Raw genomic sequence first — 25,846 nt, 5'->3', positions numbered from 1 at the left:
TTATAAACATAATCCGCGAAGTCTTTCTAGATATTGACTGATAATATCATTTTTTTTTATAAATATAGATATTGATTATGTTAAATAAATGATTTAAAATGTTCGATGACTAAATTGTTAATGATTAATGATTAAATTATAAATAACAAGACGTTCTGAAAATTTTTGTGTACTCTGTATATTAAATATTTAATATAAATATGATTATGATTATTTCATTCAATTTTTCTCGCTTGGCTTAATCATATGTTTCAACTTGAGCGATAATAATTGATACCAACCATTTTTCTAATATATTTTTTAACAATATTATCTGGAACGGCACAATTAATATAAAATGTTACCAGCTAGAAAATCAATTATGATTTATGACTCAATTCTATTGACTTATTATCACAATCGGTTATGTTACTTCCGAGGCATTGGGTACGAACAATCGAGATCTAATCAAAGTCAAATAATTGGAAGAGGTTCGACCGATTTCTTCGCAGAAAGAAGTCCCCTGTAGTGAAGACGAATAATACAAGTAGTGACTTATCTAACATGGATGTATGTATCACGTGTACTATGTCAGTAATGGCAGAATACATCATACGAAATGTGAGATGCTCGTTAGTCTCGTTCCAGGTGGCTCGTTATCGTTGGTTCCAGTGTGTCAAGTATCACATAAGTTAGCCTCAACGTGTGACACTTGTGTAATGCCTGTAAAAGCAGAATTATAAAAGAAAAAAAAAAAAAAGAAAAACAAGGGATAAAGAAGAACGGAAAGGAATAAAAAACAGATTCATTCGATGAATGATCCATTGACGTGACCCGTTTTTTCAAATCTGCAAATCAACCCGGATGCATCTTAAAAAGATATCTTGTTTCTCGTATGCACGATCGATGAACAAATATTATACAGTAGATAATGATTTAATATTGACTAAAATAATAACAGTGATTTTTTAAAAATTCATATTTTTTTAATTTTTCAAAAGATAATTTACACAACAAGGAATTAAACTTATTGAATTTTATTTATTATTCAAACGAAAGATTTTTTTTATCGCTGAATTATTTTAAAAATTGTAAAAATTGATTCTATTCTGTTGAACTATTCTGTTCGACAGTTTTGACAGCATCAAAGAATATTTGGTCATTCAAGCTTTTGATAAACGATCGAACGAATTGACAACTATTGTAGAATTGTTACGCGACGTAGTAATTGAAGAAGACATACTTAACTGAAACGAATATAATATGCATAAAAAAGATTAAATTCCGGGAGATCGCGTTTCAAGCAAAAATGTTTAACATGGAATTAGCAGAATAGAAACGCGGCTATAATCTTGCCTTTGCGATGAGATTATGGTAATACAACTCGTTTGCTGCTCGACGTACGATGACATTTAGATTTAGTTGTCTTTTAGCGGCAACTGACTGAAAATGATAGAAACAAATGAATATTATATATTTTGATGAAAATAATATATTTGAAATTTGAAATATTTTTTTCATGATACGCAACACTTACCCAATTGCCATTTTTATATAGAGGATTTGATACAATTCTATAATAATCGATTGATACGATGGAATGTTATGAATCTGTTTCTTATTTTTCAAATGAATCTTCTGGTTGTCTGAATAATTATTTGTAACAATGAAAATCTGTAGAGAAAGGATATTTCGTATAATTATAATAAATTAGTTTAATCAATTTTCAGGTTTTTTATGTGATATTAGAAATTATAAAATAATATATAAAATTATCGATTCTAAAAAATGTATAATATAAAAAACAAATAAAAAAGAACTATGATTTTTCTCTAAGATACCGCGATACTAAATGATTCTAAAATCATTTGGAATTATACTGGATTTATACTGCTAGTATTAGCTTATAAATTGCTTATAATAAAACTATTTACGATAGAAATTTAATTATGACTTACGAATATATGTTATTCGTTTCATTTCACGAAAATTGTATTTCGTCATTGACTGATAAGTTTATACATTCTTCGAATCAAAGATACTTCATTATAACTTTGAAACATTTTTCATATCTTTTTTTTTTATCTGACTCATTAATTCACAATTATATACAGAAATAATTTGAAATTTCTCAGAAATTGAAAGTTTATTCGTCAATGTTCATTCAATGATAGAAGAAATGATATGTATTTATGTTATAATTATGTTATAATATTCAATTATGATATGTTATAATATTCAATTATGATACTATACAATGTATAATTTTTTTATAAAGAATTTCATGTGCTATCAGTTAAATATTTTTATAATAAATACGATCCATTTGTATTCAGTACATCGAACGTAGAAAACAAACACGTTATTCAAGATACTTATGCTGATAAAGATTATTTCTAAAACTTAATAAAAAAGAACTTCCGTTGGAAATTTATCATTTTTGCTTATATCATTTTGATTATAATCATCTATTAGATAAATATATATTAAATATTGATAGTTATATCTAATATTATAAATGTGAATATTACATTAAAAAGAATCTTTATTTTCAATTGGATATTAATTTTTTATTACATCCATATTTTTCTCTTACATTTTTTTAAAAATGAAAATGTTTTTATGCATCTTGCATATTCAATTTGCAACTTGTTGTATATATATATATATATATATATATGTATGTATGTATGTATGTATGTTCATACATAAAAATAGAACTCGCAATGTTTTTACTCGTGATTAATTATTATTCTTAAATCAAATATAAATAGTAAATTCACACGAAATTAAAAATTAGTAGATATTCGATAATGATGTAAATTAAATAAGTAGCAAATAAGTAGTTTAACAACTTTGAAAGTTAAATAACTTCACAATTGATTGATATCTCATTTTCCTAAAAAGAGCCAACACTTATCACTTCAAAAATACACATTTCTCAAGAGAGTTAATATTCATTCAATTTCACTAACATTCTCTTCATAAAACACTTCCAAAAAATCAGAATTGAAATCATACTTATCATGTCAAAAAATCTTATTAATCTTTACTCGAATCAAGTTTTAAGTGATCAAAAAACTCGATGTAAATATTCGTCATTATCATTTTTGTCATTACCTAAAACACAAAAAATGATAAAATGATAAAATCACGTCTTTAAATCACGTTTCTTATATCAAAATATCAAAAACTTTTATTGGAGTTAAGTCTAAACAGTCAAGAAACCCGTTTGCAACGGTAGTTTTTGCACAGGTCGGCTGATGTTTGCGAACTGCAATCCTCATCGCGGGAACACGTGTACAGAGACGTGGTACAGAAAAGGCGAAAGAGCGATAGAGAGAGGGAATGAACGAGCGGCGGGGCGGTTTCGAGAAGAAAAGGATTTCAAGCTGTTCTATCGAGAGTGAGCGAGTAAGAAGACGGACCGTCCCACGACGGGTTTGTGGTGGGGTGTCAGCTGCGGCTTATCTGGCGACTTTATGTATATTACGATGCCCAAGGCAGGAACACGAGCAGTTCACTGCTGGCTAACTGGTCGGAGAAGTCGGTAAAGCCGAGTCTGAGCCCGACGGCCCGGTTCATCGAGAGAAACGTGTTCGAGAACTAGCGACGCCGAATTAAGACCTTCGACGCACGTACACATACATACCTACAGATATACAGATACATATCTACATAAATACATATATAAACATATATAAGAATATATATATATTTATATATTGATATATATATATCTATACATTTAAGAAAAAAACATTAATTTGGAATACAATCAAATTATTACGGATACGTACACGCGTGTATACCGGTCAGGTGCGCGAAATCGTAACCGTAGTGGAAGTCTGGATGATCCGAAATTTGGCAAGTTGATCAACTCGCTATCAATACTTCTCAGTGATCACTACGATCCAGGATGATTGTCCTCGCGTGGTCTTTGTTCGTGCTGGTCTCGTTACTCGTCGCCACTAATCAAGCCTTTTTTGCTGCTCCTGCACCAGGTATAGACATGTGATTATTTTCTCTTCTTTCTGTTTATTTTTTTTTTATTTTATTTAAAATCGTTCTTTGCGTTTAAAGTGAAAATAATGGTGAACCGTTACTTTGTCACGTGATTTCGTTTATCGATATGATCGAGAAATTTTAGACATATCGATAAAGTGGTTTTCGAATAATTTGACAAGAAATTGATGGAGGAAACAGTCAACGTTCTCATACGATATTTCCGGCTGTATTTCCGTGTTGACGAGAAATTGGCTCACATGTTTTTAACCTCGCTCGTAACACAGAGAGGCGAAAACTTGTTTCAATAGAAGTTTCTGGTAAACGGTGTGACTTTCTCGCGTGTTTGATAAGACAGCGAGTGTAAACAGTGATCGGCGAGACCCGGGTCTGTTCGGCTTTCACCCGAAGACCCACGCGGATTCGTACGGTTTCGTGAATGAATCGCGACTACGATTTCGTGATGCGTGGTTTGATCGTGTGTTTCGATGTGTCATCTTTAATCCTCTATAAATAGGATTTCACCTACTTATGAGAAATATAGGTTAGTAATTAATTTTAGATCAGTTTTTAATTTCAGATCAGATTTTATCAGTTTTCATTTTAAGCTTTTTTTTATAAACGAATTGTTTGTCATTAATATTATAAAATATAAGATATATATAGAAAATATATATAATAATAAGATAAATATATATATAGTTTTTTAAGTGATATGATAGTACAGAAAATTAATAATTAATTGCCAAACTTTATTTTGCCTGTAATATTGAAGGATTATTATTTATTTTAACACAACTTCCATTAATTTTGACATTGTCATATAATCTCTATAGTTATATTAATGTTATATATGTCATTAAAATCTATGTGACAGCTAATATGATAATCTGCATGTTATGAAAATAATTTTTTTAATTATTTATGAAAAAAAATTTCACAAGAATTATTTCAATTTTTTTTTAATTTTTTTTCAACTCTAATAAATAAAAAGGATAAATTTGAACGGTTTATATACAAAAATTTGTAGTATTTTTAAAATTAAATATATATAAGATATAATAACAGATATTATGTTGAAGATTTATGGAAATTTAGTTAAATTTTAAAACAAAAGAAAGAAGAAATAAAACTTTCAAAAATTAAATTAATATTATGGTTCTTCCAGTATTATCATAATATTTAATCATAAAATTATATACGATTAAATTAAATTTAAATACAATTAGACATTTATTAAAAAGAAAAATCTGATAAATTTTATTCAAATATACAATTAATTCATGTAATTTAATCAAAATAAGATATTAAGTTTTTAATTAAAGTATCCCTTCATAGTTTATAAAATAGTAAACTAATTAACATAAAACATAATTAAAACAAAAATATACGATTTCAATTTCATCTTTTCAGTCATGTTGTTCTCAAAATCATATTGAAGAGAAATTATACATTACGTTTTCGTTATGCTTTTACAATATGTTGATCATTATCAGTTTTAAGATTTTCGTTGGCTAGCTTGAAGAGATTGAAGCAAAGACGAGAAAAATACGTGATTTGTAATCTCTGATGAGATTGTTCGAATAATCGGTCATATCATGATTGATTATGAGTACGACGGAATATCTTTTCATTGATTATATACTTGAATATTTATATTTTTTGTAACCAAATTTATTCCAATTTATTTTTTTGTGTTTAACATATCAGAAAAGAATTAGGATTAATCAGAATTTTTATTAAACATTGAACAGAATTTTTTTAATGAGTTTTTTAATGAGAAGTAAATAATTAAAAATATCTTATTATATATGTATATGTTTTATTATTTTATTCAATATAAGTTTAATAGAATAATGTTTCAATTTTGGAATCTTTTCTTTGTTCAAATTAATTAATTTCCGAATATAATATATTGATTTTTGAAAAATATTAACTTTTTTTAAATGCATATTTGAAGACAACAATTACACTTATTTTTACCATTTGCATGATAAAGCGAAAATTCAAAATAAATCGATTTTTGTATAAATTATAAATAGAAGATGTTGAGATGTAAATTTTAACTTTAAAAAAAATTTAATAATTTTTTATGTATTATTTATGGACTTCTTTCTATCTGTATTCAACAATTAAACAAATTTAAAATTTTTCATTGTTTAAAAATGAACATAATATAAAATAAACTTTAAATCCAAATTGTTGAATAAAAATAATGTAAATAAAAAAATTACACTATTAGCAATTAATCTTTTTTGAAATATAATTATTTGTTTCTTAAAGATTTATTATAGTTCCAGCACTTGAAAACAGAAAATAAAATAGAAATTTGATAGATTATTAATGAAATGTCAGTCACATAGAAAAATAAAATCGTTTATATAATTGAAAAATAATAAATATCATGATATTCCTTAAATCTTTTGTTAGAAAAAAGACGTAAGATAAAAAAAATGCTGCAATTTCGAATATAATAAAGAACAAAAAATATAAGATGTGTAAATTATGAGCCACGTGAACATCATGAATTTCCATTTTTAACTTTTGATGTTTTTTTTTTTTTAATGTTGTTTTAGCTATAGTTATTATTTAAAAAAAAAATAAAAGAATTAAAAAGAAAATATTATTTTATCTGCAATGTTGCAAAAAAAAAACTTTGGAAAAGAAGTGAAACTTGTGAATTACGTATTAGATAGTTTGAACGTCACGAGTTTTCACAGCAAAAACCAAACATTTCTTAAAACTCTTGTCATGTTTTAACATACCTTTTTTAATTCTTCTCTAAAGGATTTATGAAAATAAGCGAAATAATTTTAGAGATAAAATAAAATCTATAGGAGATATAGAATATTTTAACAATATACATAATTTTACAAAGTGCGATGAAAAGATTTAAAGCAAAATTTATTCGATATGAATGAATAATGTATAAATTATATTAATAATGAACTTCTTAGAAATATTATCTTCTTAATTCATTTAAGTTAAAATTACTTTAAATTCACGAAATTCAAGTTCATTTTAATTCAAAGTGAACTTGATTTCATTATTTTAATAATGAAATAACACGAATAAATTTTGATTTACTATTTTTTTCTATTGCAATCGTCGCAAATGTCTGAAAAATTATGTAAGATATTCATAAATTTTTTTTTTTAAACTGGAAATTTTTTGAAATATTTCAAATTTTTATATTCTTATGGAAAAATTCCTCCTCTTTCAAAATCCATTTTCAAGAAAATGAAAGGAAGAAAGTAAAATCATATCGCTAATAGATCATATCGCTCTTAATAGATAATTAAAACTTATATCAATTTAATTCTATTAATATCTTGTAATCATTTAAAAAAAAAAATTAAAATAAAGAAGATATCACGTATACCAAAAATAATTAATTAGAAAAATCAGGAATAAAAACGAAATATCACGTTTTATCATTTTCGTGTGAAACGTACGTCGACCAAACGTCATTCCCTAATCTACTTCACAAAATACTCGACACTCGACGAGAACATTCCCATTGCGCAAACATAAATATCAAAGCAAGCAAAATCAAAGTGCATTTCGACGGAATTTTTGTTAGGAAAGTGAAAATTGCGAGCGCGAATGCGTCTTTCGCTTGTTTTAAAAATCAAATGTATGGTTCGATAGAAGCAAACAGGTTCAACGTTTGTTCATTAATTATAGAACACATGAATAAAGAATGAAAATGAACAGAAAAAAAAAATAATTTTCGAAAGTCTTACATCTATAAATAAGATTATACATATATTGTATATATCGGTGCTCTTCATGCTATGCCATTAGATTTCTCTGTGAAATGTATGGACAGATGAATGCTTGTATGCTATATGATAAATGATGTTTTTGCATAACATACAATTGCTATACTTTTATATTAGAATATTTATATATTCTTATGCATAGAATATCAAAAATCGTTCTCAATATTCATAATTATTGAATTATTTCATTGTTACAGTTATATGAATGATATATTGTATATTTCGATTTATATAATTTGTATAATTCCTTTTAAGTCAAGCCAATGTAAATGATTTTCAATTGTCAATGATTTTTATCTGAGGAAAATTTCATCGAGCTAAGATGTTATCTAGTTGATCTTACATGTTGACAGAATAACGAGAGAGTCGTGAATTTGATTTTACACACGTTAATTACACATACACATAGGTTTGATAGGTAGTAGTTAAATACCCTGGTCCGATCGATTCGTTTACCTTAATTGTCGCTGGTTATCCGTTAATGAGTCTGTCAGCCTTATTGGCAGATTGCCAGTGGCCCTTTTAAACCCGCCAGCAAGCTTCGTCGATTGGATATTGTGGTGAATTGCTGCAGCTGCAGAAAAGGCTTGCATGTGCGCTTGCATACCTAAGGCGGGTCCGGCCTGGCCTATGTATCGGGGCAGAAACAATAAATATCGAAGTTGCTAGGGCTATGATAAATGGCAAAAAGTATATAATCCAGAAAGGGATGCTTTCGATTCTTTCGATCTTTTTTTTTTTTCTTTCTCAATTTTGGTTAAGATTTGTGTGATTTTGGTTTAGTTTTGCCAAAATAATTGGCGAGTTTAAATGGAATTAATTGAAATCGTAGTGAAATTAGCCACCAGTTTATTGTTATTTTTCATGTGTTATAATATTTATTTGTACATCTTGTGATGCATAGGGTGCTCTATAATTGATAAAAAAAAAAAAAAATTAAAAAGATAGAATACACAGTTTTATATAAAGATCTTCCACTACACAGAGAGTCGATGTCCTCAACTTCCGCATTGGTCAATGATCTACACTGAACGAGGTTTGACCATGTCCAAACAAGACGATTTACGTTCGATGTTACGATCGACCGCTTGATAACGCGAATTAGTCACAGGTCCGATTAATCGACGACAAATCAACCGGTATAGGATAATCTGTTCAATTATTCTAGACCATATATGTTATTGTTATTTTTCAATGCACGTCACACCATGATTGCAAAGTCATCTATGAAAAATGTAAAAGATCTATCCAAAAGAGCGATGATCGTTGGAATATAATCATATCATTTATTTTTGTATCTTGTTTACGTATCTTCCTTTCATGAAAGTGATTTTTTTTTAGTTATAGTAAAAATTATATACTTTTGAAAGTTGTATTCATATATATTTTATTATAATTTTGNTATTATATTATTTATTATAAAGAATTCAATATTTTTAAGGTATAAACTTCCTTAATCATCAATGCAAAAAATATATGGATATATAATATGGATTCTTATGCATTCTGAAAAAATAAAATTACAAAAATATTAAGAAATTCAGTTTTAAAAAAAGTAGTCAAGAAAATAACAAAAGTCAAGATATTAACATTCCTCAGAGAGATCATCTTGATTAAGTTAAAAATCTTATTGGCGCCAGTAATATCAATAATAATTTTAATCAAAACGTGATTTGCTTAGAATTTGTGTTATTCAGATGTTTTTTTCGATTTCAACATGAATCAATGTACATAAATAGTCAATCTTAGCAAGAATTCATTAAGAGAATTTTTATGCGATGACGATTTTTATATGTTAAGTATAATTTTATCGTCTCATTTATATCACAATAAATAAAATAGAAATTAAAATGAAAATATTTAAAATAACTTTATAAAGTTAGTAATCTAATTGTTGTAATCATTTACGATCCAATGATATTAATTGAAGATTAATTTGAAAATTTAATTTTAATTGAATTAATGAATTTTTTGTATTTTTAATATCTTGACAATTTCGTGCATCGAAATACATATTTGATTTTCAAAAATAAATTTTTATTGTGCAATTGAATTTAACAATAACTATATAACTATAGTTATATAGTTATTGCACAAATAAAAAAAAATCAATTAATTCCAATAAAATCAATTGATCAATATGTTTACATTAGATATATAATTACAATATAGTAGATAATAAATCAAGAAATTCATGGTAAAATACATATTATTATTTTTGAAGTTAAGAAACCTCATGGAATATCTTACACTAATAGAATAGAATAATTTACAACACAAAAACAAGATTAATGAAGTCTCCTATTACAGACTTAAGACTATCTTTAACAGATTCTAAGTGTTTCTAACAGCTTATCTTCGAAAAATTTGCTCGTTATGATAACGAGCCACAATTTTGCTGGAAGTGTCATCGATTTCAGCAGAAACAACGCTCGTAACGAACACCTTTAATCGGTACAATGCGCTATTCGATTTCCAGTTTGCCCCTATTTTTACCCTAGTTTTTCGTTCATTAATACACATAAACAACAGAATTTCATGTATTTGAGTATTTCGAGCATACACGAGAAAAAAAATAATTCTGAATGAAATTGGGTTGTTTAATGAGTAATATGATTCACAAAAATCTGTTTTAATATTCTGTGATCTTGTAGAATTAAAAATTATATTTTTATTTGTCTTTTTTTTTTCGAGTATGCATATTACATTCTTATTGCATTACTTTATTCTCGAGAAAAAATTGATTTGTAACGATTATTAATTACTGTGACTGCCATGAAAATAAGAAATGTATACATTCAATGGAATCTGAAATCAATCATATTTTTTTTTTCCTTAGAAGTAACGAAAAATCCGGTTTTAAAAAATTTCTTTGAAAACTTCTTCCTTATGTACTGCTTTGCATTTGCATAAAAATATTCTTTATAATGAATATTATGTACAGTTCATTATTGTGTATAGATAATGACATTGTATTTTTCTTGATTATTCTCATTACATAAGACAAATTTTTTTTAATGCTACATGGATTAGCATTGATATTATTTTTTTCGAATATATCTTCTAAGAATAAAGATTTATGGATTTCGTAATTTAGCTTGAATTTTTATCATTTTACGAATATGATAAATTGATAATCCAAAAATAAATTATAGAAAATAGAAAAAAAAGAAAAAAAAAATAAAGTTATCATAGAACACGAAGAGAAAAATATCGATAATCGTCACATGCGAGAAAATTCTTTTGCCTTAATCGTTTGAATTGAAGAAAAACATTTATTATTACGTTTACATTTATATTATTTATAAGAATAATTTGATACAATTATTTCTTTTCATTTTCTTAAATTTTCAAATACTCGATATTTCATTTTCTATTAGCAAATAAATAGAATAGTAACAATTTTTGTAACAATTATTAAAATAAAAAAAAATTTTTAATATTTCGAAATTCTAAACGAACGAATTTAAAAATAAATATTTAATCAAATCTTGATTTGAATTTATATTCATGATTATTTATAATTTATAAAGCTCGTATATTTTGATATTGAGATGTCGTGATATTAAGATTCAAATGTTGTGTGCGTGTTCATATCGTAGATAAATATTAAATGATAATAAAAATATATTGTTTACATATACTTAGTATTAAATACTATATGAACTGAAATACTAATATAAACGAAAAATAAGTACGTGATTATTTTAAATATATTTTAATTGTAATTTTTTGTTTTTTTTTCATTTTATGTTATTTACGTATACCAATTAATAACACAATTATATTTCCTTTTTATATTTAGATAATTATATTTTATAGTAAAAATAAAATGATTTTCATATAATATTAAAAATTAGAAAAGTCAAAAAAAAAAAAAATATCTCGAATACATAAAAAACAAAAAACATTAAAAAAAAATGAAATATTCTTGTTATCGTAAATAAATTATTTTGGAATTATTTATAATAATTTATGTTATGAATCTTGTTACAAATAATGCAAATATTTAAAAAAAAAATAGAAAAACAACAGAGAAATTTGTTATTTAAAAGAGGAACGAAAGAATTTGTACATGAATAATTTTTGAATAATATATGAATAATATAAAATTATGAAAAATGGAGAAAAATATTATTTCAAATATATCATTTATAATTAAATCTACATTGACCTTTATATTGAAAAATTAACATAGAATAAAAATAAAATTCTTAATTTAATTTTTATTTCTAATAAAATATTCTGTTATTACAGTTTATTATTTTATCATCATATTCGATAAAATTATTCATTCTGTGATTAATTACACAAATAACAATTTATCATATCATACAATGCTTTTATAACATTATACCTATACCCTTAATCTCTATCTATAAATCACGATATTTAATTAGTGTCCCAGTTCGAGACGGGACTATCCCATGAATTATCCTAATCTCGGACCGCTAAATTTCTAGTCGAACGGTTCGATGACCTGGCAACGTGCTTTGTGTTGTGGATTTACGAATCTTAACACGTTTATTCTCTGTACAAGCGTTTATAACAGGTCCAGAAAACCGTTATAGCTTGTGGTCTGTCGTTATATTCGCAACGTCGAACAACTGTCCTCGTTTGTGCAAAAATTACCGCGTGAATACAAAGACGTTTGTACGTTGGATGAATATAAATATCATTTTCGTTCCTCGTATTCATAAGTCCGCGAACATCGGTGGATGAACATTGAGTGCATTTTAAGAGACCGGTTTAAAATAAGATCACTCGATGTAAGAGATCTTTATACGTGGAAAGAACCGGAGACGTCTTGATATTGCCGTCTGGCCGTGAAGTTCCGGAAATGGCTACTATATATTGTCATTCATAAATATTCGGATATTTTGATGGATTTATAGCTAGGTATATACATATATATATAATAAGTATATACTTAACTGTTAAATATATACCTGTATATCCAGGTATATACTTAACCGTTAAATATACTTAATTGTTATACCTGTTATAACCGTTGTACCTTTATTTACAGGTATATATTTAACAGTTATATAGCAGGTATAATATATAATACTATAGAAATTTACTAAAAATGTATAAATTGAAGGATTCGAAAGAAACGAAGAAATATATAGACAATTTGAAAAATGTTAAATGTTTTAAATTATTCGAATTTTTAACATTTTTCTATAAAATAAAAAATAATCAAAATGACCAATGGAAAACTAAAATCTATCAGAAATTGTATATTTTCTTATAATATTACAAAATTTTGAACGTGTACAAAGGAATTACTTAAAAGGAATTTTCATTATTCTCAGATATTCGAAGGGATTCATACATTTTTGTCGATTAACTTTCAGTGTTTCGAAAGACATTTTCTCGGAAATATTTATGAGAAATATGGATCAGTATAATAAACATGGGACATGCACTATCTCGATCTCGTGCGCGTATCGACTTTGAAAGAAACGGCGAAGGGTTGTCCCTTCGAGCCACGATATCCGGGCGAAAGTCTAGTGTAAGCTCTTGTCTTCGTTCACGTGCACGCGAACAATGGCAGTACACTTCAGACCAGGTAACAATACTTCCGATAATAATACACTACGAACGTGAAAGTTGGTCCGTGGCCAAGTTCCATCGACTGGATTCGGCCTCAAAAACAAAAGAATCCATTCCGAAGGTCTTCTTCTTTCCGAACAAAGATCCGAGATAATTGTATAGAGTGGTTGCAAAAAGTATTTACGCATATATTTTGTAATAAGATGTCTTTTTTTTTTGTCAGATTTTGCATTTTATTTTCATAACAAATTTTTATCTTTCAAATAATTTTTACATTTACGTTTCACTATTTATATTTACGCTCTTCATACTATAATAAATGTATATTAATAACTCGTAAAAAAATTATTTATATTTTATTTTATTTTCATTTCAGTACTTTTAATATCGATATAAAATTATATAAAATTATTGATTATCAATAAGCGCCGAACGAAATAAAACCAAGTAAATCAATAAATTCAAAGCGCAATATCTCTCGCATATTTTATTCCCTGAGAGAAAACTCTGGGCAATTCTGTGGTGGATTATCAAATGCACGATTATATAATATATCCAATACACGACTTCTTGTATCTGATATACAACATCGTAATTGTCTTAATTGTACATGTGTTTATCTAGCTAGTACAAGCGTACTCTATCATTCAACGGATCGATTTGACGATGATTTTTAATCGGATCCCTTGTTCAATAGAAACATATTTTTATAATCGTGTTGGCGATTTGCCGAAAATCTCATTACACGATTGCTTAGATTTGACGTAAAAAAAATCGAAGGAATGAATTTAATCGTTTTATCGATACGTTTAAAAATAACTTAACTGAAAAATCTGATTATGTTTTGCATTTTATTTATCGAAAAACATATTATTTTTAATCGGCAATGATAAAAAGTTCGACACGATAATCTTACTATTAAATCATTATAAAGTCTGGTCATCGAAATAAAATCATAAACATTCTTAATATATTTAATTTTTTATTATAAAAAAATCGAATAGTATGAGCGAACTCTGATAGCTTTTATTTATTAATTTGTTAATTATATAATATATATACGTCTATGTATTTATTACACATATTAATTTCGTATTTAATATTTAAATATAGATATCAAGAAAAAAAAAAAAGAAGAATTTATTAAAATGTTGTATAACTTGAAATATTTTTATTTATTTTTATTTCAACTTATTTGAAAATTGCAATAAGACAATAATGATTGAAACATATTTATAAGAATAATTAACATTTATGCCCATTTTTTCTAAATAATTTTTTAATTATAAAATTGGAATTAAATTAATTGATATGTTTACTTTAAGTTTTTCAAAAACATATTATTATATTAATAAATTATTGTATAAATATAAGTTTTGAATTATCTTGATCCACTTATCCACATATTGTTATATCTGTTATCCAAAAATTAATAACTAATGAGAATTAAATATAAAAACATGTAGTAATAAATTAATTGCATATAAAATCATCTATATCTATATAAAATATGAAAAATTAAGAACAATTTACTATTTATGCATAGTTAAAAAAAACATTTTTAATTATATAATAAAATTTTAAGTCGATAAGAAGAAAATATAATATTTGTGTTCTTAAAACGACAAATTGATTATTCAAGAATGTTAAATGAGAGAAAAAAACTTGTAAGGTTTCTCGAAGAGCAAAGATCGAAGAGTGTAAATTGAAACATTGCGTCACTTGTTTATTTTACCGATTTAATTGCTTTTTAACGAATGATTAGATCAATGACCTTGTCATACGTAGAATTTATTTTGCACAGATATATATATAAAATTACATATAAGATATTATTTTGTCTAAATTTTTATTATTTTTATTCATAATTAATTGTGAAATATGCAAAAAAAAAAAAGTTATAAAAGTGACAATATCTTTAGAAAATAACGAGTAAAATTAAACTTAAATAACATAATTTACGTATTCTCTCAAACATTAAAACTCTAAATATTACTACTATTATTGAAAACGTTCGTATTATTTTCTCCTAAATGAAAACGAAAAAGTCGTCTATATATTATTATTTTTAATTTCATTCGTATAGATAAAATTATTTTCGAAAGAAAAATGTTGCAATCGATTCAAAGAAGGAGATGAAAAAAAGAGAGAGAAAAAAAAAACAAAATTGAGAAAAAAACAACTAGTACAATTAATATAAATTGATATAAAAATCACGGAAATCTCGAACGAGCCGAGATTCTCGAACGTGACCACTGTTTGTTACTAGGCGAATGAAATTTTATCGGATGACGCGATCACGCATAGTAAAACGTAGCTTGGATGATTAACCGCGCGTATACGGGCATATATGACCGATTCGCAAATCGTCTACGAATAGTACAATGAAGAACTGCTTTTTACAAGCGGAATCAACGAGAAGGACTCAACAGTAAGTATATTGCACAACTTTTATACCACGATACGTATATAATACATATATCATTGCGAAGAAACGCAAGTAGGTTTGTCCGTGTCTAGAAAAACGAGTGAAGTAATTGATTACATGAATGTAACGTGGATTTTTTTCCATCCTCCATAATTAACTCTTTGTTCAATAGAGCAGTCTCTCTATACGGTCCGATTACGAGGCATATCAAACATTACAGACATTAAAGGCTGATTATCGGAATTATAAAGTTTAATACATTGTCACGAATTGATCAAATTGTCATTATTGATAAATCGACCGTAAATATTTATGCAAAATTGATATCTTTATCAATATAGTTAAAGAAATGTAAATTGAGAACTTAAAATTAGACGAGAAAATTCTCGACTTATGATTTATGACGTTCAACGGCATTGCATGCGATTAATATTTTTAGTTGAAGTCGTATTTTTATGGAAATTTTCGTAGAGAATTTTTGCTTATTATTTATTTCAATAAGATCTCAATATCTTTGACAAATCCTCTCCGCTTTTTATTCTTGGTTCTAATCTCCTTTCTAGATTTTTCAATTTTAAAAAATTTCGTTAAAACTATACTTTTGATCAGATTGCAAACTATAAAACGTATATAAGTGCTTATCTAACGTTTTCTCGTGACGAAGGAAAAAGTTTTTGGCACAACAAAACAGGCCTGTAACGCCACGTACTTACTTATTTCACGAGTACGCCGGAATGAGGAGACTTTAAGCACACTTCCGGCCTAAACTTTCTTCGAGAACTTTTTGGTGAAAAGTTTATCAACGAGATAGAACAGAGTAATAAGGATAAGCGTCGTGCTATTTCTTAACAACTATGAAACAAACGCATTATAAAGTGGGTCGGGGCTTGTTTTAAAGTGATAGAATATTGTATAAATGAAATGGGAGAAGTGTTTCAGTCACGACGAACTTTTACATTTTCTGTGCCAATTATTAGGGAGTATTTTGAATCAGGTTATTAGATATTATTTTTATATTATTATCTTATTATTATAACCTTGTTTATAATGTCATATTGTGATTAATATTATTTTCAATAAATAAATGTTGAAAGTTTTATTAAGAATTCTTATCGCAATGATTTTTGAGTCACGCGTTGCAATTAATTATAAAGGATTGGTCAATAGTGTTATAGAAGGTTAATTATTAAAAATTTTATTACGACATTGAATATCGTCGTAAAAAAGATACGATATCGCATAATGGGCCACTTGTTAGCATCTTCTTGAAGTAAATTGAATGCCAATTTGTGCGAACGAACGCGTATAATTCGTGAATATCGTTACTGTATTCCCTCCTACTGGCTTCCCTCTTATTTTCATTTTAAATTATAAATTATATTTTACAATAAGCCTCTTGTCTTCCTGTTGCATTCTTTCACGAAAACATTCGTTATGATATACAGTCTGGCTCAAATACGAGATAAGAGAAATAGGAAAATATTGATGTGCAATTTCTGTTTTTCTTTTTTGTCTTTTTATTTATTTATTTATTTTTTTTTTCGATTTGATTTTCGTTTCATCACTTAATGAAAAGAATACGAGTATCTTTAAATAAATAATAAAAATTTATAATATATTTTTAAATATCTTTGTTATTAAATAAGTTTTAAATAAAATTCGAAATCAACTCGATCTCTTCAATTCAATTTCAAATTCAAAACTCATTTGTGGTTAACACAGATGTTAACATGGAGCGAATTAGCGCGTAATATCGCGTTCAATGGCTTAACACCATCATTGCATTAATTACATTTGCAATTATCCGAGCAGGATAAGCACAAGCAAGCACAGGTCAATTATCTAAATTGTGTGCACCGAGTAAACCGCGAATCATCGGAATTATCGTGTCACGATTGTTTCTCCAACCGGCAGTATCTCATTTCAAACATCTTGATCGTAAAAGTGTCCAAAAAAATTCCACTTTTTTTTCCCCCGCATCAGATGAATCATATATAATTATTCTTTCTTCTATTGAAATATTTGGACACGAGTAAACATAACTTGTTAGCTTTCTAAATGATCCGGAAAAAAACGTCACGATGTGCGTTGTAAAAATTTCTTCAATGATTTATCATCTATATTATCATGAATCATGATCCATTTTTTTTTACTTACTTTAATCAAGAGAAAAAGAATCGCAAATTGATCGATCAAAATTTCTCTAGAAAGAGAATCTTTATCTTTAAATGTCGCGTTGCATATTTTACGAGTTTAATGGGATGACCTAATTGTAAAAGTGAAAGCGAGCGATGACGGGCAAAAACTCCGACCGATGAAAATAGGATCCATTCGATTTTTCTTTCTCCTCGTGACAGACAAAGGTGGAGCTTATGTAACTTTCATTGTGCCAACGTCGATGCGAGCGCAGAAAAGCACAACGGCCCGTGGATTTTCCATATTCAGGCTGTTTCATTCCCTTCGAGAGAAAAAGGCGTACGTGATCCACGAAACGTTCACGTTTTACGCGGAATATCGCTTATACAGTCTTTTTCTTCACTTAACGTGAAACGATTCACCAGAGTTTCACGTAGTTACTTACTTTATACACCGTCTTAATCACCGTTGACCTTCGGAAATACGATTACAGGAGATGGCTTGACGAGGAATTGGCGAGGACTCGGCATCGTCTCCAATGTACGGCGAGGCAAATTGAACATCTCGTATATACAATCTTGACTTCTCCTTGAATGATCCGATTTTTTTCCTTTTTATCTTTTCTTTTCTTTTTTTTTTTTCCTCCCTTTTTTTTCTTTTTTCTTTCGGTATTATTATATATTTAATTTTTTCTGGATTGAATCCTTTTTTCTTTCTTTCTCTTAAAAGGCATACACGAACATCGATGATATAAAATATGGCACGTTCATGACCTGGATACTGGTTTTTTTTTAATCTCTTTGTAAAGATCGCGAATAAATAAAGCAAAAAGAATGTTCGAGAATAAAAGAGAGCTCTGATTGTGTTTGATCACTTCCACCATTTTTCGATTCCATCTATCTTTATGGTATACGGATAAGAATGAGAAACGAGTTTTGTTTTTTTTTTTTTTTTTTTTTTTTTACATTACGTACATTACATTAATGAAATTTTATTTCTCACGTTTCCTTTTCAGTCAATTTAATATCATTCAAATGTACTTTTCGTATGATTCTAAAAGATCATTGAATAAAAATGACATCGTTGAATTTTGTTTTTTTTTTTTTTTTTGACATTATGACTATGAAAAAAGAATATAAAATCATTTTTATCATTTCTGTCTTTGCTGTGTCTTCTTTCATTTATTCTAAGATTTATTAGACGATATATAATTCACCGATGTTTAAAATATTTATAGCATTATAATAAACATATATATACATAGTAAATTAACATTTCTTGTTATATATTCATAGGCCAAAAGAATAAACTTTTATTAATGCATATAAGCATTCATTGATACAACAAAAATTAAAAATAAACATGAAACTATTTAACTTCCATGTCTCTATATCTCATAAACTACAATAATGTAAAATAACCCATTACAAACTGATTAAAGAATTATATTGGAATCGTGATTTCATTGTTTTAATTGCGTACTCTAAAAAATCAAAGTCACGATACTACAATAGGTGTATTCTAATACGTAGAACTTATGAAGCATACGATAATTTTAAAATAGGTCTCCGAATCGATATCGTTCAAGCCGTTTTCATCAGAACATTGACAATGTTGGATTTGAATCATCTACTCAACACGTTTAATAGCACGTTTATCGTGAAATAACGACAAATCTGATGAAACAACGTGACAATTGATTAATAAGTAAACATGTTAGGATAGACGCGAATTTTCTTACAAAACGGAAAACCTTTTTCTTTCTCCGTTTCTTGATAATTTTTCCGATCTTTTTCGAGCGTATGCTCGAATAGAAAATTAATCATCGCAATATCAAGTTTTTTTTTTTTTTTAGATGGTCTATATACTTCCATAAAACCATATATAATAAAAACACAGTTGATTTATACAAACTTTATACTTTTAAGAATAAAAAAATTAAAACTAAGAAAATTTATTAAAAATAAATAGAATTTCTTATAGTATTGAAAAAGTAAAATTTAATACATCATCGTTATTTTACTATTAGAGATAACTAGGGATAAGGAAGGATAACTAGAACAAAGTATGATATTAGTAAATTTCATTATCGCCAAAATTTGAATGTACACATATATTAATATGCGATTGTAGATATGAAATTATCAAAAGAAAAAAAAATTTTCAATTCTTTTTTGGCACGTATACACGTATTCAGACATTTCGCGATAAGAATAATTAATATTATTGGTCGATACATAACATCGATATACATATATATATATATGTGCAAATAATTAGAATGCAAAATTATATTTTTTAAAAATATTTTTTATTCATTATAAATCATAAAAAGAAAAAATAAAAGAGGTGATGAAATTTCCAACCACATTAATCGTCATTTTATCCATCTTTCGATCGTTAAATCCAATTAACTGACGAAATACATAGAAAATATAATATCGAAAATGGGCGAATATAGCAGCGAATAGATGAAAAATGACAATAGATGAAAATGTGTCAAACATTTATTAAAATACTCGAAAATTTTGGTCACGTGAATCCATGATCTTGAATCATATTTAATCCCGCGAACTTAGAAAATGTTTGCAGATGACAAGATAGAGGAAACGTGTTTTTCACTGAATTGGAACAAATCTGGCGCCGTCGAGGCAACATTCGTCTCTTGAACGATATATTGCCCCCTACTGACGTGCGACACGTGAAATCTTTGTCATAAGATAAAACCGGTTAATCACCTATTAATCTCCTTTTATCTTCCAAACTTTTTCATTTATTTATCAATTCTTTTTCAAACAATTCTTCCAAATTATTTTTATCTTTTCTTCAAATAAATTCTTCAAAGTGTTTTATTTATTTGTTTTTCTTCTTTCGAGTGATTTTTATATATAAAGTGCGATATTTCAAGTATAATCTTGTTTAATTAAACAATGATATCAAACTTTTCAAAATTTATTAAGAAAATTAAATTAATCGAAATTTATTATTATGACTGCCTAAGTAGATCCTTGAATGCTTATTCGCCAATTGTTTCGTGCTATATATCACGAAGGCGTTCGCGACAGTTTCAACAGTTAGTTTTAATTTTCCAATTGTTAACCTCTTTCTGCATGTCCTCGAATATATGCATTTGTTAAATATGTATATAAATATGTATGTGTGTTCTTATTGCAGTTCACGGAGCGTCGAGTTACGATGTCACTGGCGTGCAGCGACGATTGGAGAGTTACGAGGTGATTCATAAAGTTAATAACAACCAACACCCAGTTGATTCGACGAGCAATAATCATGACGACGAACAAACGGTTTATGTGTTCGAATTTGAATCCGAATCGAATGAGAAAGAAGAAAGTCTGCAAGAAGGAAAGGAGACACCTTCTGGTAAGCGATCATTTATCTTTATCGATCTCGATTAACCCATTATAAATCAAATTATTATTTAACCCTGTCGTAAAAAGTAATCGAATGTGATTGACACGAATTTTTCAATTTTTAATTCTCATAGTCTAATCATAAAATTAATTCAAAATTATATTAATTTCCGTCTAAATTTAATTTTTAATCGTCTATTTTATTTTTTTTTTACTTATTTTATTTTTTAATTATTGATCATTGATCATTAATTATATATTATAAAATTTAATTAATATTATAATTTAACTCCAAGTTTCCATTTTCATTATTGAAATAATTAATTACAATAAAAAAAAGTATTAAAGTAAAATATATCTAAATATATGTCACGTATTCAACATCATGAATTCACGCACAAATTCACGCAACGTAATCGTTCTATTATCAGAATCGCTAATGTCACGCACGACGATTCGTTCGTGGATTCTAGACGCGATTGATGATGTCTCGAAAAATTTCCGTGTCTTATTTGTATTCCATTATCGTAGCAAAATCTTTTACAAAATATCACTTGTAACAAAATTTATATATATATATTTTTTTTTTTCGAAAATTTATCCCTTCATAGATACGATATTTCTTTTTTTTTTTTTTTAAGACAAAGAAAAAGATAATTTTTCATAGAAAGAGACATCAGATTTTAATACGGACATCGTTTAATTTCTCCATTTCGTGCACTATTCCAATTTATATCTTGCAGCTTTTAATCGAGATGATTAATGATTGAAACTGATTGCTCGATCGTGCATCGTCAAATGTAATTTCCATAAGAGCTTACCTGCAATCAGTTAGTAATTGAGATAAATCAATTGCAGCATTGATTTACCGTAAATTTTCAAGAAATTTGCCACTGAACTAATTCTCCAGATGGTACTGTAACGAAAGACGTCAGCAGAGTAAACCAATAATTGCTTCTCCCTACTTTATACATATATATATACATATCTGTACTGTAATCTATTACTTTAGATTCTCCTATACACATAAATTTGGGATTATTATCTTGAATCGTATTTTATTTCGAAAGATTTCTTAAAGAAATTTTCTATCGATGTGTAAGTAATATATTTTCTTTCTGCGTTTGAATTTTTGTTGAAAAAATATTTTCTTATCTCTTCATTACGAAATTATTATATTACAAAATGGCATGAAAAAACGAAATGTCAAAAATCATCAAAGTTTATTATCGTAGATATCCTTATTAACATATCCCTTTCTTTTTTTTTTTTCACAGGCGGATTTATTTATGTTTCAGACGAGGAGGACGATCAAAATCCACTGGATCCCTGGTCGATCGTCTGGTACATCGGTTCATTCGGTGGCCTCGTCGCTTTTTTCCTCATCGTCAGTTGTTCGGAATGGTGCTGTCGTCGTGGTGGAAGGTCACTATCGGTCCCTTATTCTCAACGAAACGACGTGATCAACGGACCGGTAGTAACCGAAACACCACCCCCACCTTATCATTTGTTCGCGCCACCCTCGTACGATTCTGTGAACTATGGCGAGATAACGGACAAGACTTCTGGGGAGAAGGTAGACATATATGTGATATCAGTGCCACTTCATAGACCTGTGGTACAGGCACCAGCCTAAATTTTCCTCGAAGAGACCCTCGAACGGAGGATATCAGTCGAATTGAAATGGAAACGACACCGCGTCGACATCCATTGACAATCGTTTGTTGGTCCATCAGTGGACGCAATAATACGAGAAGAAGGACGATATATCGCTTTTGAAGAATTTATTAAAGCTTTCTCGGTGATATATATGCATATTCCTTTAAATCGGGAGAATTTTTGACAATCGTTCGCCGATCTATGAACAATATCCGTTGAAAACGAGATCGAGAAAGGACGAAGAACGAGCTTGATAAATTATTCGTTTGAATATTGAAGATACTTTTGAATATCGTGAACTTGATACACATAAGTATCGCGATGTATGTATATATATAAATTTGAATATTACGAAATGATAGAGAAGATTTTTGTTCGTCGTTGAAAGAACAAATAATATTTCACGAAGATTATTAATAGCAGGATAAGGAATTTGAAAGGTTGGAAGGATATTTATGAAACGAAGAAACGCGAGAAGCTTCGAATCTTTCTATGATGACTGATGGACACCAAAAATTCCGAACTGTTAAAAAGATTTCGAAATATTGTTACCGAATATTTAAAGAGACGTTATATTTCTGTGTAACAATGAATGAAGAAAAGAAATGGAAAGGCCGGTTATAAATATTTCTAGAATTTAAAAATATCAATTGAGAAGGAAGGTAAAAGAAAAAAAAAAAAAAAAAGGCAATAAGAAATTTCATCATACACACTCGGACTAGATCGAATCAATGAAGCAATGTTCTCTGTGATGATGTTCGTAAAACGAACTGAAATTAAAACTAGAATGAAATTAAGACGTGCTTTTTGAGAAAATGAATCCGTTGCACGGATATTAAGCGAGCAACTTTTTTTTCATATTTTTTTTAAGAAACTGAATGGAAAATCAACGAAATATGAACATAATGTGTATTCGAGCTCGATTTCATTCGATAAATGAGCAAATGATTTAGCATCAGTCGCAAGTGTTTAATTAAACGAATTATTTATCCGATCACTGCCTGATTAGATGAATGATTCGAAATCATTCTAATCCTTTATTAACTTTTTTACGCTAGTTTTTGAGTTCACGACTCGTCGTAACAAGTCTTGTGACTTGTCGTAGCAAGTTGAGAGAACAAAAAAACTGCCATATTTTCGTATACCGTTATTTTTTAAGATTAATCTTACGCTACTTTAAAAAAATATTAATATGATGCTATTTAAAAAAAAAAAATAAAACTTTACAAAACCAATGTACAAAATTCAGAATTGAAAGTTTTATTCGCATTCTTAGAATTTGATTTTTCTTATATAATTTTTATATATAATTCGAAATTGCAATTGCAAAAAAAAAATGGATTATCGAACTTCTATATTGATCCAATTAAACAGGTATTTAACGAGCGTGCTAGAGATAATTGAAAGATTAATAATTCGAAGCATTTTATGTTTTTGGAATTAAATCAAAACATTTGATCCTTTTTTTTTATTTCCAAATCATCGAATTATATGATTTAATTATTCTTACAAGTCTTAGCACGATATAATAATAATAATAATAAGAAGAAGAAGAAGAAGAAGAAGAAAAAGAAAAAGGATGACGACAACAACAACAATAATAATAATAGTAGTAGTAGTACTAGTAATAGTAGTAGTAGTAGTAGTAGTAGTAGTAGTAGTAATAGTAATAGTAGTAGTAGTAGTAGTAGTAGTAGTAGTAATAGTAGTAGTAGTAGTAGTAGTAATAGTAGTAGTAATAGTAGTAGTAGTAGTAATAATAATAATAATAATAATAAATAAATAAATAAGAGTGTCGATAAAATTCAGGGATCTTTTGCATAATCTATTGGAAAATAATATTAATTGAATTGACCAATGATTGCACAATTTTTACAATTTTACATCAATAAAGACGATTAACTTGTAATTTGTAAGATTTGTTTATAAAACTTCATTCATTTTATTATCAAATTTATTATTATTGTGCAAAAAAATTTATTAACAATGATAATTTATGACTTATAAAATTTAATTCAACTCTCAACTAATTAGAAGAAGATCCTTAAATTTTTTTACTAATTGTTTAAGTAATTTCAAAGAGAATGAATGTCTTTTCTGAAAGTAAAGAATTTATCATTATTCATTGAAATATTTAATTTCAAGCATATTTTGTATTTTTAATTAGAGCTAATTACAGATATTTATTTATTTATAATATTATATATAATTCTCTATTTCTTTTATCGCTTTTTTCAATAATAATTTACTCTTTTTTTGGATTATATAGATATTGCATAAGAGGGCGTGAATGTAACGCTTCTTGTATCCTGAACGATTTAATGAGACATATGTGCAAAGAAGTTCGAATAATCTCTAATATTATTATTACACTATATTGAGGTCAATTGCGATCATTCTAAATTCGACAATTGCAGATGATTATATATAGGTTACGAATTGACTGCCATAAAAGGAATTTAACTGAAAAGAATCACGAAAGTAGTTTGTGAAGCATTAATGCGATAATGTCTCGATATAAAAACGATTCTTATATTATATGATATTTAACATCCGTGCGACTATGATCATTTTTTTTTTTTTTGATTACTCTTAAATAGAAGATAAAATGTTGAATATTTTTTAAGAATATTCGCATTTTTGTGTTAAAAGCACGTCCCACTTGTTATTTAAATTCATAAATGAAATTATCAAAAAAAAGATACTGTGTGTTCGATATAAATAGTATTGCTTTACATTTAAGTAAATACATGCACAATTTATTTAAACAATTCATCATCTATTTTATGAGTGAAAAATAAATGACTAATACATTTTTCTTTTTAAATGAATGCGATTCGGTATGAATTTATATTATTAGTGAAAAAATATATTTTTTTTAGGGGAAAAAGTTTTTATTTTTAATGTTATAAAAAAACAAAAAT

The 25,846-nt window shown here is 27.2% G+C and overlaps 1 protein-coding gene and 1 long non-coding RNA gene across 6 annotated transcripts; one reads left to right on the top strand and one right to left on the bottom strand.

The window, feature by feature from the left end:
• Positions 1-540: 540 nt before the first annotated feature.
• On the bottom strand, positions 541-3,359 carry LOC122712316. 3 transcript variants are annotated; one of them, XR_006346314.1, is made up of 4 exons: positions 1,938-2,369; positions 1,517-1,653; positions 1,228-1,422; positions 541-702 (listed from the first exon to the last, which is right to left on the bottom strand). It is a non-coding gene; the product is annotated as an uncharacterized LOC122712316 (long non-coding RNA). The 3 variants fall into 3 exon arrangements; XR_006346313.1 differs by lacking the exons at positions 541-702; positions 1,938-2,369 and adding an exon at positions 3,100-3,359 and having other exon boundaries at positions 732-1,422; XR_006346312.1 differs by lacking the exon at positions 541-702 and having other exon boundaries at positions 789-1,422; positions 1,938-2,363.
• Positions 3,360-3,517: 158 nt separating this feature from the next.
• Positions 3,518-23,640, top strand: LOC122712315. 3 transcript variants are annotated; one of them, XM_043931856.1, is made up of 3 exons: positions 3,518-3,983; positions 21,067-21,273; positions 22,562-23,640. In XM_043931856.1, exons 1-3 carry the CDS (start codon positions 3,899-3,901, stop codon positions 22,897-22,899), a joined length of 630 nt encoding a protein of 209 aa, XP_043787791.1. In that variant the 5' UTR covers positions 3,518-3,898; the 3' UTR covers positions 22,900-23,640. The 3 variants fall into 3 exon arrangements, with proteins under 3 accessions (XP_043787791.1, XP_043787793.1, XP_043787792.1); XM_043931858.1 differs by having other exon boundaries at positions 22,541-23,640; XM_043931857.1 differs by lacking the exon at positions 3,518-3,983 and adding an exon at positions 4,393-4,528 and having other exon boundaries at positions 22,541-23,640.
• Positions 23,641-25,846: the final 2,206 nt, after the last annotated feature.

The sequence above is a fragment of the Apis laboriosa genome, unplaced genomic scaffold, assembly GCF_014066325.1.
Source record: "Apis laboriosa isolate Shangri-la unplaced genomic scaffold, ASM1406632v1 scaffold1_cov151, whole genome shotgun sequence".
Lineage (NCBI taxonomy): Eukaryota > Metazoa > Arthropoda > Insecta > Hymenoptera > Apidae > Apis > Apis laboriosa.
This window is presented reverse-complemented; position numbering and strand designations above follow the sequence as displayed.